The 15,667-nt window shown below is 47.1% G+C and overlaps 1 protein-coding gene across 6 annotated transcripts in view; it reads right to left on the reverse strand.

Annotated features, from left to right (window-relative positions):
* Positions 1–15,667, reverse strand: part of FAM3B (FAM3 metabolism regulating signaling molecule B) — an 82,350-nt gene that overhangs the window by 50,912 nt on the left and 15,771 nt on the right. For 3 of the 6 annotated variants that reach the window (XM_027774904.1, XM_027774906.1, XM_027774902.1), the window contains exon 2: positions 9,878–10,021. In XM_027774904.1, the coding sequence (XP_027630705.1) occupies positions 9,878–9,986 (109 nt within the window). In that variant the 5' untranslated portion in view covers positions 9,987–10,021. Of the gene's footprint in view, positions 1–9,877; positions 10,275–10,708; positions 10,839–15,667 lie in introns of those variants that run through there. The other 3 variants (XM_027774903.1, XM_027774901.1, XM_027774900.1) reach the window with 3 other exon arrangements.

The raw sequence follows: 15,667 nt of genomic DNA on the forward strand, positions 1-15,667 counted from the left end.
AGTGCCCGCGCCCTATAGCGAACACCTCTCAAAAAAAAAAAAAAAAAAGGAAATAGTGATACTGAACTCACTGGTTCTTGAGGTTGGGATCCTTCACAGTGGCACTTACAAAACCTATTGTAACTACAGGGATGCATCAACTGGTTGAGACTAATGAGAGTGGAGAAAAGAGTTTATAAAATTAAGATTCAAATCACAAAGAATCTTAGATTTCAAATAAATCTTAGAGACATTTAAAGATGATCAAAATCTGGCTTTGTTATGAGAGACCAAGTTTAAAATGAATACAAGCTCTTGGACTCTATCCCAGACCTATGGATTTTTTAATTTCCTGAAGTGGGGTCCAGGAATCTGTCTTAAAAATACTTCCTGATGTGAGAACAATGATCTTTTTCACTCCTTTAAATGCGAAAGATGATTCCAAAAGGTTAAGGAGACCCACTCCAAGTAACTAGGAATGTTGAGTAATGAAATACTACCCTGTCCATGTATACTGGGCAAACAGAAAGGACAGCTATCCGTGTGCACACTGACAGCACTTCTATCATTTTGAACCACCTCATCATTCTACATGAGATTAAAGTTCAGCCACAAAAATAAAAGATCAGGAGGCATCCAAAGGGTTTTGTTCCGTTTCCCTGCCAATCAATGAAGATTATCTGCTAGGCATCTCTGAGTACACAGAGGTAGTTTCAGGTTGTTTTTTTTGGCCATGGATGCCACTGTGGAAGGATGCTCACTCTTCATGGGGGCGAGTGGTCATTCATGGGCATAGCATGAGTGTCACCTTCTTAAGCCTTGGTCTCCACGCTCTTGGTGGAGAGTGGTGGGGTACACTGCTGTGAATAGTGTGCAAAATGTTTATGGGTGTGATGCCGTGTCTTATGAGGTGGAGCTGCATTTCAGAAGACATGGCACCACAGGAGGTAGTTTTCCCTTCAAAATTGGAAAGAGCTTAGATTCAGACGTCATCTACAATTTTTTTCCCCTTATAAATGAGGAACAACTCAAAGACATCAACAGCTAGTTAGGGGCAGAATTAAATGACAGTTTTCCTGACTCAAACCTCAATGCTACCTCAAGAACAGCCCTTTAACAGTTGTGAATTCATGTCAGCTGGGTGGGGAGTCTAAATAGGTGACTGAATGCAGCTGCTATGTTTGGTTTAGTTCCCTCTTTTTTTTGGAGAGATTTTCACTGTAGGGCGTGTGCGCTCGCCAGACAGACAGAGAGAGACATAGAGACAGAAAGCGAGAAATCACCCCCCAGGGGGGATGGTCACGCCGCAATCCCTTCTCCTCCATTCTCCTCTCGGGATCTTGGGCACGCACGCACACGCGCCAGGCGTGAGTTTTAAGCCACCAGGTCCGGGACACGAACCACGGTCGACTATGTGGGAGTCCAGCGACATAGCCATTACGCTAACTGCTGGTTCCCAGTTCCCTCTTAAGAGACTTCCTCCTCTTTTTTTATAAACTCTCCCCTGAAGTTTACCTTAATAGCCTAGTGAGTTAGGTGTGTGGATGTATGGGGGCAAAGGTCTCAGGAGGTGACTCACAGCTGTGGCCTGCCTTGCCTCAATACCGGGGGTGCTGGAAAGAGCTTGGGAACTGAATAGCAAGCCAGGCCCTGGCTTGGCAGCAACCAGGAAATGTGGGTGCCTTTGTGTTCTGTTTTGCAGACAAAGCCTGTATGAATCTATCCATAAGGCTATATTTGTAGGAACATCCAACATTTAAAGGCAAAACATTTCATGGGCTACCCTATAGTGCCCTATGGGATTCTTTCAGAAAGTCCTTATGTTTAAGTCATTCAGATTGCAGGACTCTACTCCCAAAACTGTGTCTCCAGCATTGTCTTCCCCTGCCTCTTTGACTCCTCGTATCTATCCTAGCAGCTCTAACCATATAGGCCTGGCCCATGGCATAACTGGCCCCTTGTACCATGTCATCACCTCCAAATTATATGCTCATAGGAGGCGGAGCCCTCCTCTGTGGACAAGGAACACCATAGATCTTTCAGGACTGCTAATCCTCTGAGTAACCCGGGGCTCCTTGTTTCAGTCTATTCCTAGCAACAGGATTGAACTGTCAGTTTTCTAGTTTTCTCTATCAGTGTCTCAGTTCTCTCAGTACCCAGTGCTTATCTCACTCCTCATGTTCATCCCCATTCTTCAAATTCTGATCAGACACATTGGTTGCCATCTGAAAGTGCCCTGAGGTCTTGGAGGAGGGCATCAGGGTAAACCCACAAGAGTGAAGAGACAGAAACTCCAGAGCCCACACTGCCCCTAGAGCTGTGCTTCAACCCTTGAACCTTCTCCACAGTTGAAGAATTTGTGATCCTCCCTGCCTATTCAGCAACATGTATCTTAGGCTAAGCAGCTCCAGAGGGCTGCAGGATTTCTAGAGGGGCCCAGGAGGAGGAGACTCAGTTGCCGTGGCACCTGGGCAGAGAGTGTCTGCGTGTTGGGTGAGGCCACTCCCTGGAAGCCGCCTTACCTGGTGACTCGAGTACTGATGAGCCTAGCTGCAATGCTGGCACGTCCTACACACCATGCCTTCCCCATTTGAACCCCCACTATGTTAGCCTTGAACTAAAATCTACTGTGCTCAGCCTCACAGTATGCCCATGGACCCCAAGAGACGTCTATCTCTCCAAAGCAGAGGCTCCAAGCCAGAAAGAGTCAGGACTCAACTGTCACAGCCTGGCCACTGCTGTCGTGTTGTCCCTCTCCCAACAATCAGATGGGTTCCAGTTATATGGAAAGTGTGGCAGGCATTGCTGGTCTGCCCTGGTGGTAAGCTGAAACCACTCATTTAATGAGCTCTTCCAAAAAGATCTGCCTCAGAGACACTACTGTCTCCAGAATTAACATCACGCTGTGTGCAGAAATGAGTCAAATGACCTGAAGGGAGTCTCTCATGCCCCTAACCTAGCACTGGGCCTCATCTACTTACTACTCATGCAGTAAGTAGATGTGATGCTAGACAAACTCAATGCAAATCTGTATTAAAATAAAAATACCTCAGTCATAGTTAATTCTTCTAAAGTTCTTTCTTTGGGGGGAGGTGCCATAAAAGGTAATTCATCAGTAGAGAAATGACCTTTACAAAAGTTTAAAAAAAAAATTACACAGTTTTTTATTGCATTTTTTTTTATTGCTAGAGGGCATGTGCACTTGTCCAAGAGAGTGAAATATCCTTTAGTGGGGTGTGGCCACACTGCAATCACTTTCTTCCATTCCTTTCATCCATTTCTCCTTCTCATCAGATTTTGGACACACATGCACATAGACTGTGTGTTTTTCAAGCTGTTGGGACTTGGATTCAACTCCATTCAGCCATGTGAAATACAGCTTTCAGTGCACAGTGCATGATGACTGTGGTATAGGCCAGTCTTGAAATATAATTTTTATACTCTGCTTCTATATTTAAAATATATTGGCACAGGGGCCAGCAGGTGGCATGGTGGTTAAGGCACTGGATTCCCACATGGCTGACTATGGTTCCAGTCCCAGGTTCGGCAGCTTGAAAATCATGCTGGGCATGTGTGAGTGTTTGCTCAAAATCCCAAGAGAAGAATGGAGGGGAAAGAATTGTGGCATGGCCATTCCCCGCTGGAAGATAATTTCTCACTTTCCCTCTGTCTCTGGCTAACACATATGCCCTATGGCAAAAACCTAACATGTATATATTAGGTTACTGGAAAGGTCATGATGTATTTTTCCGTTCTTTTATACAAAAATGCATCATGGGAACCAGCAGTTAGCGTAATGGCTATGTCGCTGGACTCCCATGTAGTCGACGGCGGTTCGCGTCCCGGACCCGGTGGCTTAGAACTCACGCCAGGCACGTGTGCATGCATGCCCAAAATCCCAAGAGGAGAATGGAGGAGAAGGGATTGCGGCATGACCATCCCCCCTGGGGGGGTGATTTCTCGCTTTCTATCTCTCTGTCTCTCTCTGTCTGTCTGGCGAGCGCATGTGCCCTATAGAGAAAACCTCTCCAAACAAACAAACAAACAAACAAACAAAACAAAAATGCATCATGACTTTTCAGATAGCCCAATACCTATGTGTATCTGTGTGTGTGTGTGTGTGTGTGTGTGTGTGTAAAATTGCACATCTTTTTCCAATGGGGTTTTGGTAACAGGGCATCACTTACTAACCTAGTGTTCCACACATTTTTCAATTTGACTTTTTTCTTTTTTGGAGAGATTTTTTTGCTATAGGGCATGTGTGCTCGCAAGAGAGACAGAGAGAAAGAAAGTGAAAAATCACCCCCCCCAGGGGATATGGCCACTCCACAATCCCTTCTCTTCCCTTCTCCTCTTGGGATCTTGGGCACACACGCACACGTACCCTGTGTCGAGTTTCAAGCATCTGGGTCTGGAACTCAAACTGTGGTCAGCCATGTGGGAGTCCAGCAATGTAACTGTTATGCCATGTGCTAGTCCCTCAATTTCACTTTTAATGGGTATTTGGTAATTCCACTTCATTCCCAATTTATGATCCACATACACATTTTTATTTGACATGTTTTATTGATAGAATCTATTTATGCAGTTTCCTGACACTATGATTTGGCTTTTAAGTTCTTCTCCAGAAGATTCTGGCTCTGAGGGCCTTAGAAGTAAAGTATAAACCTTACAAACAGGTATTCTAAGACCATGACACATAAAGGAAGGTTGTTAATAAATACCTACTGAATTAATAAATAAGTGACTTTGATAAGCGGCATTTCCTTCTGAGATAATGCAGTCTTTCCTAGAATGTATATTGCAAAATACAACTGAAATCAGGAAATGAACACAGTGTTTAATGTCACCTGTTTATAATCTTTCGGCATATAAAGTACACAGGCCTTGGTTTTCCTTGTTCCTTCCAAGTGGCTATGAATTTAAAACATAGCCGCTCACATGAATGCCTCTGACTCTGATCAGACTCTAGATCTCCCTCTGTAATGGCCAGCCTGCCTAACTGTGGCTGATAGCTGCCTCCCTGGAAGGAGAGCTTAGGGTGCTGGAGCTTCCCATATCTCAAAAGATGCTATAAATCCTGGGACCAGCAGTTAGCCTAAAGGCTATGTGGCTGAACTCCCATGTAGCTGATTGCAGTTCGAGTCCCAGACCCAGTGGCTTAAACTCATGCTGGGCGCATGTGAGTGCGTGCCCAAGATCCCGAGAGGAGAATGGAGGAGAAGGGATTGCGGCATGACCATCCCCCCTGGGGGGGTGATTTCTCACTTTCTGTCTCTCTCTGTCTGTCTGGCGAGCGCATGTGCCCTATAGCAAAAACCTCTCCAAAAAAAAAAGATGCTATAAATCCTCGACCCAGCAGTTAGCCTAAAGGCTATGTGGCTGAACTCCCATGTAGCTGATTGCAGTTCGAGTCCCAGACCCAGTGGCTTAAACTCATGCTGGGCGCATGTGAGTGCGTGCCCAAGATCCCGAGAGGAGAATGGAGGAGAAGGGATTGCGGCATGACCATCCCCCCTGGGGGGGTGATTTCTCACTTTCTGTCTCTCTCTGTCTGTCTGGCGAGCGCATGTGCCCTATAGCAAAAACCTCTCCAAAAAAAAAAGATGCTATAAATCCTCGACCCAGCAGTTAGCCTAAAGGCTATGTGGCTGAACTCCCATGTAGCTGATTGCAGTTCGAGTCCCAGACCCAGTGGCTTAAACTCATGCTGGGCGCATGTGAGTGCGTGCCCAAGATCCCGAGAGGAGAATGGAGGAGAAGGGATTGCGGCATGACCATCCCCCCTGGGGGGGTGATTTCTCACTTTCTGTCTCTCTCTGTCTGTCTGGCGAGCGCATGTGCCCTATAGCAAAAACCTCTCCAAAAAAAAAAGATGCTATAAATCCTCGACCCAGCAGTTAGCCTAAAGGCTATGTGGCTGAACTCCCATGTAGCTGATTGCAGTTCGAGTCCCAGACCCAGTGGCTTAAACTCATGCTGGGCGCATGTGAGTGCGTGCCCAAGATCCCGAGAGGAGAATGGAGGAGAAGGGATTGCGGCATGACCATCCCCCCTGGGGGGGTGATTTCTCACTTTCTGTCTCTCTCTGTCTGTCTGGCGAGCGCATGTGCCCTATAGCAAAAACCTCTCCAAAAAAAAAAGATGCTATAAATCCTCGACCCAGCAGTTAGCCTAAAGGCTATGTGGCTGAACTCCCATGTAGCTGATTGCAGTTCGAGTCCCAGACCCAGTGGCTTAAACTCATGCTGGGCGCATGTGAGTGCGTGCCCAAGATCCCGAGAGGAGAATGGAGGAGAAGGGATTGCGGCATGACCATCCCCCCTGGGGGGGTGATTTCTCACTTTCTGTCTCTCTCTGTCTGTCTGGCGAGCGCATGTGCCCTATAGCAAAAACCTCTCCAAAAAAAAAAGATGCTATAAATCCTCGACCCAGCAGTTAGCCTAAAGGCTATGTGGCTGAACTCCCATGTAGCTGATTGCAGTTCGAGTCCCAGACCCAGTGGCTTAAACTCATGCTGGGCGCATGTGAGTGCGTGCCCAAGATCCCGAGAGGAGAATGGAGGAGAAGGGATTGCGGCATGACCATCCCCCCTGGGGGGGTGATTTCTCACTTTCTGTCTCTCTCTGTCTGTCTGGCGAGCGCATGTGCCCTATAGCAAAAACCTCTCCAAAAAAAAAAGATGCTATAAATCCTCGACCCAGCAGTTAGCCTAAAGGCTATGTGGCTGAACTCCCATGTAGCTGATTGCAGTTCGAGTCCCAGACCCAGTGGCTTAAACTCATGCTGGGCGCATGTGAGTGCGTGCCCAAGATCCCGAGAGGAGAATGGAGGAGAAGGGATTGCGGCATGACCATCCCCCCTGGGGGGGTGATTTCTCACTTTCTGTCTCTCTCTGTCTGTCTGGCGAGCGCATGTGCCCTATAGCAAAAATCTCTCAAAAAAAAAAAGATGCTATAAATCCTAAGGTTTATGTAAAATTTTCCTATTCTTAAATAGTGGTCCACATCTTATTTGTTTTACTTTTAAACAAATCCTGTCTATATATTAGATCTGTCTTCTCGGCCACTGATGTACAACCCAGGTGCCAAAGACTGAATTCAACTGCTTGCCCCTGATGGCACAAAGAGGTGGGACCTTTGGGAGGAGATTAGGCCATGCAGGTGGGACCCTCATGCCTGGATTCATGCCCTTATATTGGGTTGTCAGAAAGTCATGACACATTTTTACATGGGTAAACAGAAAAACATGTCATGACATTTCTGACAACCCAATGAAAGGGACCCTAGAGAGCTGCCTTGCCCTCCTGCCTGTGAGGACATAGCAAAAAGGTACCACCTATGAACCAGGAAATGGGCCCTTACCAAGTGTGAAATGCCTTGGTCAGACTCCCAGTCTCCAGAACCATGAGAACTAAATTTCTGTTGTTCGTGAGCCACCCATTTGATGGTACTCCACTAAAGGAGTTGAATGGAATGACACTTTGCTCTAAACCAGCCTTGCAAACAGCACCACGGAACGCACACTGCTTCCTCCTATGCTTTCCAGAGATGACTTCTCAATTGTCAACTTCTCAGAGACTTTCGCTGCCAATTCTGGAAAGTGACATTTGCTCATCTTTTATACTGTCATCTCTCTCACTAGAATGTAAGTGCCCAAGGGCAGGGCCTCACTCACCCACTGTTTCCCCACTCAGTCCTGCACTGTGTCCCATGAACCACAGGCCTAGGGAAGCACGATAAGAGGGAGAACAGCACACGGTGACCTCCACACAGAGTCCTGCTATTCCTAGCAGGTGGCTGGGGAGTGGTTCTATCCACCAATCTGAAACATCTCCTCAGTATCTGACACTTATTCCTGCTCTGTCACAGTAACCCATATCCACTGGACACATTCCAAGTCTCCCCCCCACCAGTGGTTGCCTGGAACACTGGAGAGTACAGGCCCTACTTCTGTCTATTGGAACACACTTCTGTTCGGGTCTCCCACACACATTTAATGCCCTTTCCCTCTTAAGCACAGTGGTTGAGAACTTTCATCTTTTCTTGGGACCAGCAGTTAGTGTAATGGCTATGTCGCTGGATTCCCATGTAGTCGACTGTGGTTTGAGTCCTGGACCCAGTGGCTTAAACTCACGCTGGGCACATGTGTGGGCATGCCCAAGATCCTGAGAGGAGAATGGAAGAGAACGGATTGTGGCATGGCCATTCCCCCTGGGGTATGACTTCTCGCTTTCTGTTTCTCTGACTCTCTCCGTCTTTCTGGTAAGCACACGTGCCCTATGGCAAAAACCTCTCCAAAAAAAAAAAGAAGAAAAAAAAACCTTTCATCTTTTCTTTTCTCTTTCTTTCTTTCTTCCTTTCTTTCTTTCTTTTTTTTTGAGGTTTTTGCTATAGGGCATGTGCACTCACCAGAAAGAGAGAGACAGAAAGTGAGAAATAACTCCCAGGGGGGATGGCCATGTCACAATCCCTTCTCCTCCATTCACCTCTTGGGATCTTGGGCACACACACACACACACACACACACACGTGCCCGGTGTGAGTTTAAGCCACTGGGTCCGGGACTCGAATCACAGTCAACTACATGGGAGTTCAGTGACATAGCCATTACGTCAACTGCTGGTCCTTGAGAACTTTCATCTTTTCATTTAAAGAAAAACGCTGCTTTATATTAAATTTTTTCATTTTACAGCTTCTCGTTGACATAGCTGAGCTGTCAACATCACTCCTGTAGAGCTCTGGAGCCATCATGTAAAATAAAGGTCGCCTGAACACAACAGTGCAGTAGTACCTCGACAGCCAATCTGACAACATGTTGGCGGCTAAGTGACTAATGGGTGGGCAGAGGACACAGCCTGGATGTACCAAATAAAGGGGCGGTTCACAGTCAGTGCAGGACGGAGCAGCCCAGGGCGAGATTTCATCACACTACTCAGAACTGTACACTTTAAGCCTTACGAATTGTTTATATTGGAAATTATCCATTTAATATTTTTGGACCATAGTTGACTTCAGGAAACTGAATCTATGGAAAATGAATCTGTGGGCAAAAGAGGACTCCTGCATGTGTATTAACATTATGTTTAATTCGTATGTCTACAGAGTGGAGTGGGCATCTTTCTGACATCAAGCCATTTTGTCAAAAAATGGCATCATTTAAGGCCTCATTTTTGGGGGGATAGGGCTTTAGGAGTATTTTGAAGTTTCCTTTGTGCAGATGGTACACATTTCTGAGGTTGATGTTTGCATACTGGAAAGCAAAAGCTGTACATGCTTTCACTCCCCAAGGCTTTTTAAAGACTTTATTTAATTTTAATTGTCAGAGGGAGTGTGTGCTCACCAGAGAGAAAGAGAGAGCACCCCTAACAGGGCATGATCACGCCACAGTCCCTTCTCTGTTCTCTACCCTATCAGGGGGAAACTTGGGACATACACAGGTCCAGCATGCTTCTCAGCTGCTGGGAATCAAACCACCAATGACCATGTGGGATCTTGCTTTCTCAACCACTAGGTCATAGGGCTGGCCTGACTTTAGAGATAACTCAAAAAGCTGCTCAGTTCTTTAGAAACTTTAAAATGATTCTAGAATGTAGAACCTGCCCCTCCCTTCATGTTTCACAGAAGAGGAAGCTGACACCTGAGGCCTAAGGAGGACAGTTCCTGGTCAGGTTGTGGCCAGGCAGCCTGTGGCCAGTTTGCTTGCTTCTAACATGGGGATGAGCAGCAGCACAGACCAATGGTGTGGGAGCTAAACAGTGAATGGCTGTTAGCCTGGACATCCTCCTTCTCAACAACATAAAGGGGTTGAGCCTGGCAGGGCTGAGGCCAGGACCCACCACAGTCACAGCTGTTGGCAGGCTGCCAAGTCCTTAGTCTGCCTGGCCCACAGCACTCACCTTTGAGTATGGGCCTCTCCCCGATGCTCCGGATGGTGTAGACAGCACTGGAAAGGGGCATGTCTGGAAGCAGCTCTGCCAGCAGGTACCCAGAATACCAGGCGCACATGGAGGCGAAGGCAAGGAACACTGCCTTGAAAGCACCTGGAGACAGAGGACAAGCTGGCTCTGGACACGCTCGGCAGCACCCTCTGCAGCCTGTGTTCATGCTGCTCTGAGGGGACATGACCCCTGGGAGTTTCCTGGATGGGGGAGGTGGCAGGCAGGGATGGGCATTGAGCCAAGATGACTCAGCTGGCTGCGCTGTGGCTGAGCATCTGAAATCGGCAGACAGTAGTAGATAATAAATACGAGCAGATCAGAAACGTTCTCAAAGCCAGGTTGTTGTGGTTGTCATTTTGGGTCTTAGAGTCCCTCAAATGCTAGTTTGAGCAACTCATCGCACAGTCTAGTGAGCCAACACATCCAAAGCAGACTTGAGAAGGCCGAAGTGGCTCATTCTTTTTGTGAGACACACCCTGATCTGAGTATGTCCTGGACCCACACTGAGCCCCCCAAAGGGTGCGAGCCCCTTATTTGTTCACTGCTACGTCAGCAGTGCTGAGGATGGTACTGGTACCCAGTGAACTTGCAACAGTCCACGCTGAATGGCAGCCTGACCTGGTGACACTGGAAAAGGTCACCAAACGTGTCCTATCACGAGCCTGTATGGACACATGAGGCTCCTGACAGCAGAAAGTCCCTGGAAATCTCTTTCTGGTTAGTAATTCCAGTATCTTTTCTCTCTGGTGCTCATATAGATCATACGATTCTTAAGAAAAATGCATTTACCTTGTCTCTGGTTACAGAAGCCTTGGAGAGCTCTCTGCTACTGTCATTTCACTCCCAAAATATTGCACAGGTCAGGACTCGTCAGCAGTCTGCTTACCGAAACCATCACAATGCAGGGAGAACCACAGACCTTGCACAAAGGAAGAGCTGCGATGGAGTGTCCCATCAGCATCTACTTATTTATTAGCAAGTGTGGTCTTAAATAAGGAAGGAGTGGCCAACTGAGGTGACAGAGTGGCAACGCATTGCTCCGCAATGTCCTAACCACATGGGAAGGGCGCAGGTTCACGACCCATGGCTTCCCCCGCCCCCGCCCCGAATGTCAGACATGTGTCCTTGACCCTGGCTGGCTGAGGCAGGGGCAGATCACAGTGCAAGACCCTGTTGGGGGTGCCTCTCTCCCTTATGGAAGAAATAAATAAGTAAATAAATAAGAAAACAAAGAAAGAGAGGAAGGAAGGGAAAAGAGGAAGGACACAAAATGAGGAAAGGAAAAAAAGAAGGGAAGAGAATTATCAAATTGGAAGGAGTTGTGAGATCCTTCAAACTGGTAGTCATTATTCAGAAGTGTGGGTGGCTCGACCTGTTGATGATGACATGTACAGTATTCTCTACTGGACAGGTCTGAGAAGTATTTCATGTTGGGTAAAGTCTTTTTACAAGCAAAATAATAGTGATTGAATGTTTAAAAAAATAATTGTAATAATAATAATAATAATCTGGAAAAAAAGCTATTTGATGATGATTATGGGGATTTTAATGTCTTTGTGGTGAATGATATGAATAGTATTCTTTCTGGAAAAGCAATGTAATACACTGTAAAGTTGTATGTGATTCAATGTAATATAAACAAGATTATGATAATAATAAAAAATTAACTTACTATGGAAAAAGTATATCACTACAGTTTACTAGGATCTTAGAGTTGTTATTTACTCACTTGATCTTCACGCAAAGAAATACATAGTGGTTATTATAACTAAAAAAAAAAAAAAAAAGAAGTGTGGGTGACTCCAAGCTGACAGCTGGCCACTGAACTGAGGGCTGACCTGTGAGGACTCTGCCCCTTAAGCCTGAAGAGAAGCCTTCAAGAAAGCAGCTTGATGGGTATGGCTAGTGTCAGAACTGAGTGGACATAGTTGGTGTCAGAACACCAGAGGACTCTCTCTCTACCTGGGCCCTGAGCAAAGGCAAGCTTCTCCCAGTGCCTTGGGCCAGTGAACTGTTCTCCCAGCCCTCCTTTCTGAGCTTGCCATCCATGAGGCTGCAGTTTGGCCCTGACCCTCCAGCACTTCAGCCCATGGCGTCCTTCCCATCTCTGTCCTTGGTGGAAGACACACCACCATCCATCCCCCCATCCCCTTGAGCACTCTGTATTCAGCTCTGAAGCTCAACTCTCTCACTTCATTTGGAAAACTCTCCCCCCACCTCTATCATCTATGGAGCTACCCACTGGTTTGTTTTGTTGGGGACAGCATGACAGCTAAAGGTCACACTTCTGAAGCACCTAGGGGTTTAGTTTCTTCAAGTGCACATTTCAACATCACTTTTGTTTTCTATTTTCCAAACCACGTAGTCCTTAGGGTTGTTAGAATATTACTCAAGGATAGCTTCCTGTTAAGAGTCCCAGAAGTGTAGTCGCTGCAGTGTCTAGATCCGAAGGGACACCTTGAAGCCACAGGAAACAGGAAACAGTGGCAGGCTTCTCCCCTGCTCCACACTTTTGCTCTGTGCTCCAGCCACAGGGTGGTGTGCTCTCTTCTGCTCCCCCGGCAGGGCTTGCCTCTGGGTCTACAGGGTGCTCTCCTGCACTTGCATCCTCTATCAGCCCTTGGCATCCTCCCCAAGGGAAGGTGGATGTCTAGGGCAGTAAGTGGGTGCATGAAATTCCAGAAAATTCTGTTAGATGAACGCTGAATTCACAGAGTGTGGGAACAGCTAAGAACATGGAGCCAGTGTTGACAGAGTAGCATGTCCACCACCACCACCAGGGGTTAGTGTGTGTCAGGTCACAGTTGGACTATGCCACCCAAGTATCCCACTTGAAGGAAGCTGGCAAGTCAGAGAATATCCAGAGAATCTATTAGACACTACATCGGATGTGACATTTAGCAGAATGACTGGCTGTTTAGCTTGAAAAAGATGGAAAAGGAATAGGATATTCCCTTTCAAGTGTGTAAAGAACAGCTACATGCAAGGATGGTGTCATTTTGTCCCTAGTTGAATAAGGACAGGGAAGGAAATGGAGAGTGACTAAAAGGCCACATGTCCTCCCAAGGAGAACGCAGCCATGGGCTGGCCCATCTAGGAGCAATGAGCACCCATCCTGTCATAGCTGAGGGCTCCTGGGGAGCATCTGTGGTTTGGATGGGGGTACAGCTGGTGACCTGCAGGCTGGCACAGTGTGGGCCATGCAGCTGGTGGCAGGAGCTAAGGCTGCCTCTAGGGTGGGCCAGCAGCACACCAGACCGATCCCCTATTAGAAGATGGTGCACGTGCTGATACTAAGCCAGACCAGCAGCCAGTTCACAGGTCTTACACCATGTGATGAAGTGTTGCCACTGCCAGAGGCAGGGCAGGGCAAATAGGCAGGAGGTGGTAAAGTCATCCAGGTGGGCAGCAGGTATTCATTTCCTAGGCTACCATATGAAGTGCTGGGAGCTGGGTGGCTTCAACAGTAAGAATGGATTCTCTCACATTCTGGAGGCTGCAAGTCATAGCAGGGATGGTTCCTCTGAGACCTCTCAGTTTCCAGATGGTATCTCCTTCCTGTGTCCTCACAATGGCACCTGTGCATGGCTATGTCCTCATATCTTTTTCTCATGAGGACTACAGCCAGACTGGATCAGGCTCATCCTGACAGCCCAATCTAGTGTAATCACTTTTAAATGGCCCTGTCTCCAGTCCCCTTCTGAGGTCCTGGAGGTTAGGGCTGGCATGAGTTGGGGAGAGGGGGCACAGTACAGTCTCTGTCAGCATCTCTGAGCAGGGGCTCAGCCTCCCTGGACACCTCCAACAGGAGCCCGGTCCCTCGGCATGAGAGAAGAGCAGGTAGTACCGAAGGGAGTGGAGGCCAGCCTGGCAGCAAGGAAGACCTCAGCACCCAAGTTGGGCAAAGTGGAGATTTTTCTTGGGAAATGTGGGAGCCCAGGGGCTCCATTATAACAGCTCCTAGGGATCAGTGGGTCTGCTCCGTAGAAGTAGATCCAGCAGCTTCAGAGGCAGGGAAGGAAGTGCAGAGTCCAGGAACTCTTTTGTAATTCTTTAAACAGGATCCAGCCTCTCTCATAGGTAATAAAGCCATGATGGGCTTGGGAAAATAGTGAGTGTGGAGCAAAGGCTACTTCTTAGTGCAGGTAAGTCAGAGCTAGAGTGCCTGTGTGCACGTGTGCACAAGTGCATGTGTGTATGTGAATGTCCAAATGAGTGAGTGTATGCTAGCCTGAGCCTCTTTCTTAGATTTGCAGGAGTCCAGGAGGTCCCTGCTGGTGCACAGCCTAACTTGCCTTGAAGGCAACACCCAGGATCCCAGGTGCAAGCGTGGTAGACAGTGGCACCTGTTCTGTCCACTCAGCCTGAAGGTCCTTCCATATGCCTGGAACAAACTCAGGCTGAACAAAGGTACCAAGGATGATGTCAGCTCCAAGTATGCTACCAAATCTTTAGCTCAAAATCAAAAGTGACATGGCTCTGGGCCCCTTTGGGCTGCTGCTCTCACAGCCGTGCGCCCAGGTAAATACGACCGTGGTGTATCCTGAAGTTATACGTGGAAGGGCCACATAGCTTGTGAATGAATGAGGTCTATGTGCAAAGAAGCAGTAGGTGAGGGAAAGCAATATGATCATATTCAACACCTTCCATAGTAACTAGGGGATGATATTTTGATTATACAATATAGAAATTTTAAAAGTTCCTTCAAAATAGCTACAATGACAGTCAGTGCCCTAGGGAGGTGACGTCTGCTGTTCCCCTTTGCACCCCAGCTGAGAAGGGGGGACAGTAAGGTGAGCAGAAGCTGCCTTATGTATATCCTCACTCTTTTATCCTATAATCCACATAAGTTACTAAAAACAATTTTATAAACAGTTTTTAAAGAAAATATGACGATTTTACATAATAAGGCAAAAATATTTTTAAAAATTGCCAGAGAGAGAAAGAGAGAGAGAAAGAAAGAGAAAGAGAAGGAGAAAGCACCTCACAATGGAGCATGGTCGTGTCGCAATCCCTTCTCCTCCGTTTCTCCGCCCTGTCAGGATTTGGGGCACATGTACCTGGCATGTTTTTCAATTTGTCATGGCTGGGATTTAAACTGCACAGTCAGTCATGCAGGATCCACCTGCCTTAACCACCAGTCCACGGAGTGACCCCAAAGCAAAAATCTTAAAATTTGGCTTTATTGGGTCAGTATTTGGTAATTAAAAAAAATGACTTTCCTGTATTTAGGAATGGATCAGAAAAGGAGGCATTTAGAACTTTCCAGAGTGTGACCACACAGCGGGAATGCTGGGGCTGGTAGGACACAATGATCCTTTCCTTCAGTATCCTCACCACAGAGAGCCTGGGGTCCCAACATGGGAAAGTGACCTATCAGAGAAGAGAACTTTCTATTTGTAAACTGTGACTTTTGCACAAGGTGTGCTGCTTGCTCCAGGACGATAGGACAGCTCACCCAGTTAGGCAGACAGAGGCCAGCAGAGCACCAGAAGCCAGTCAAGAAGGCAGGCTTTGAGAGATGAGATAATCAGTGAAAATAGTGGTTTTCAATTTTTCTTTTCCATTTTCCCAAATCTTCTACAGTGTCAAGAAGTTTGAAAAATGGGAAAAGTCAAGACCTCTTATAAATGGATGCTTAGGGAACATTCCACACTAATCGATCCCTACTTCTGACCCTTGTTCCCAGGATTTGAACATGGATGTCCCACTTCCCCTTCACCTTCCATAAGGCCCTGGGTAGGTCAG

Source organism: Tupaia chinensis, unplaced genomic scaffold (genome assembly GCF_000334495.1).
Source record: "Tupaia chinensis unplaced genomic scaffold, TupChi_1.0 Scaffold000492_1, whole genome shotgun sequence".
Classification (NCBI taxonomy): domain Eukaryota; kingdom Metazoa; phylum Chordata; class Mammalia; order Scandentia; family Tupaiidae; genus Tupaia; species Tupaia belangeri.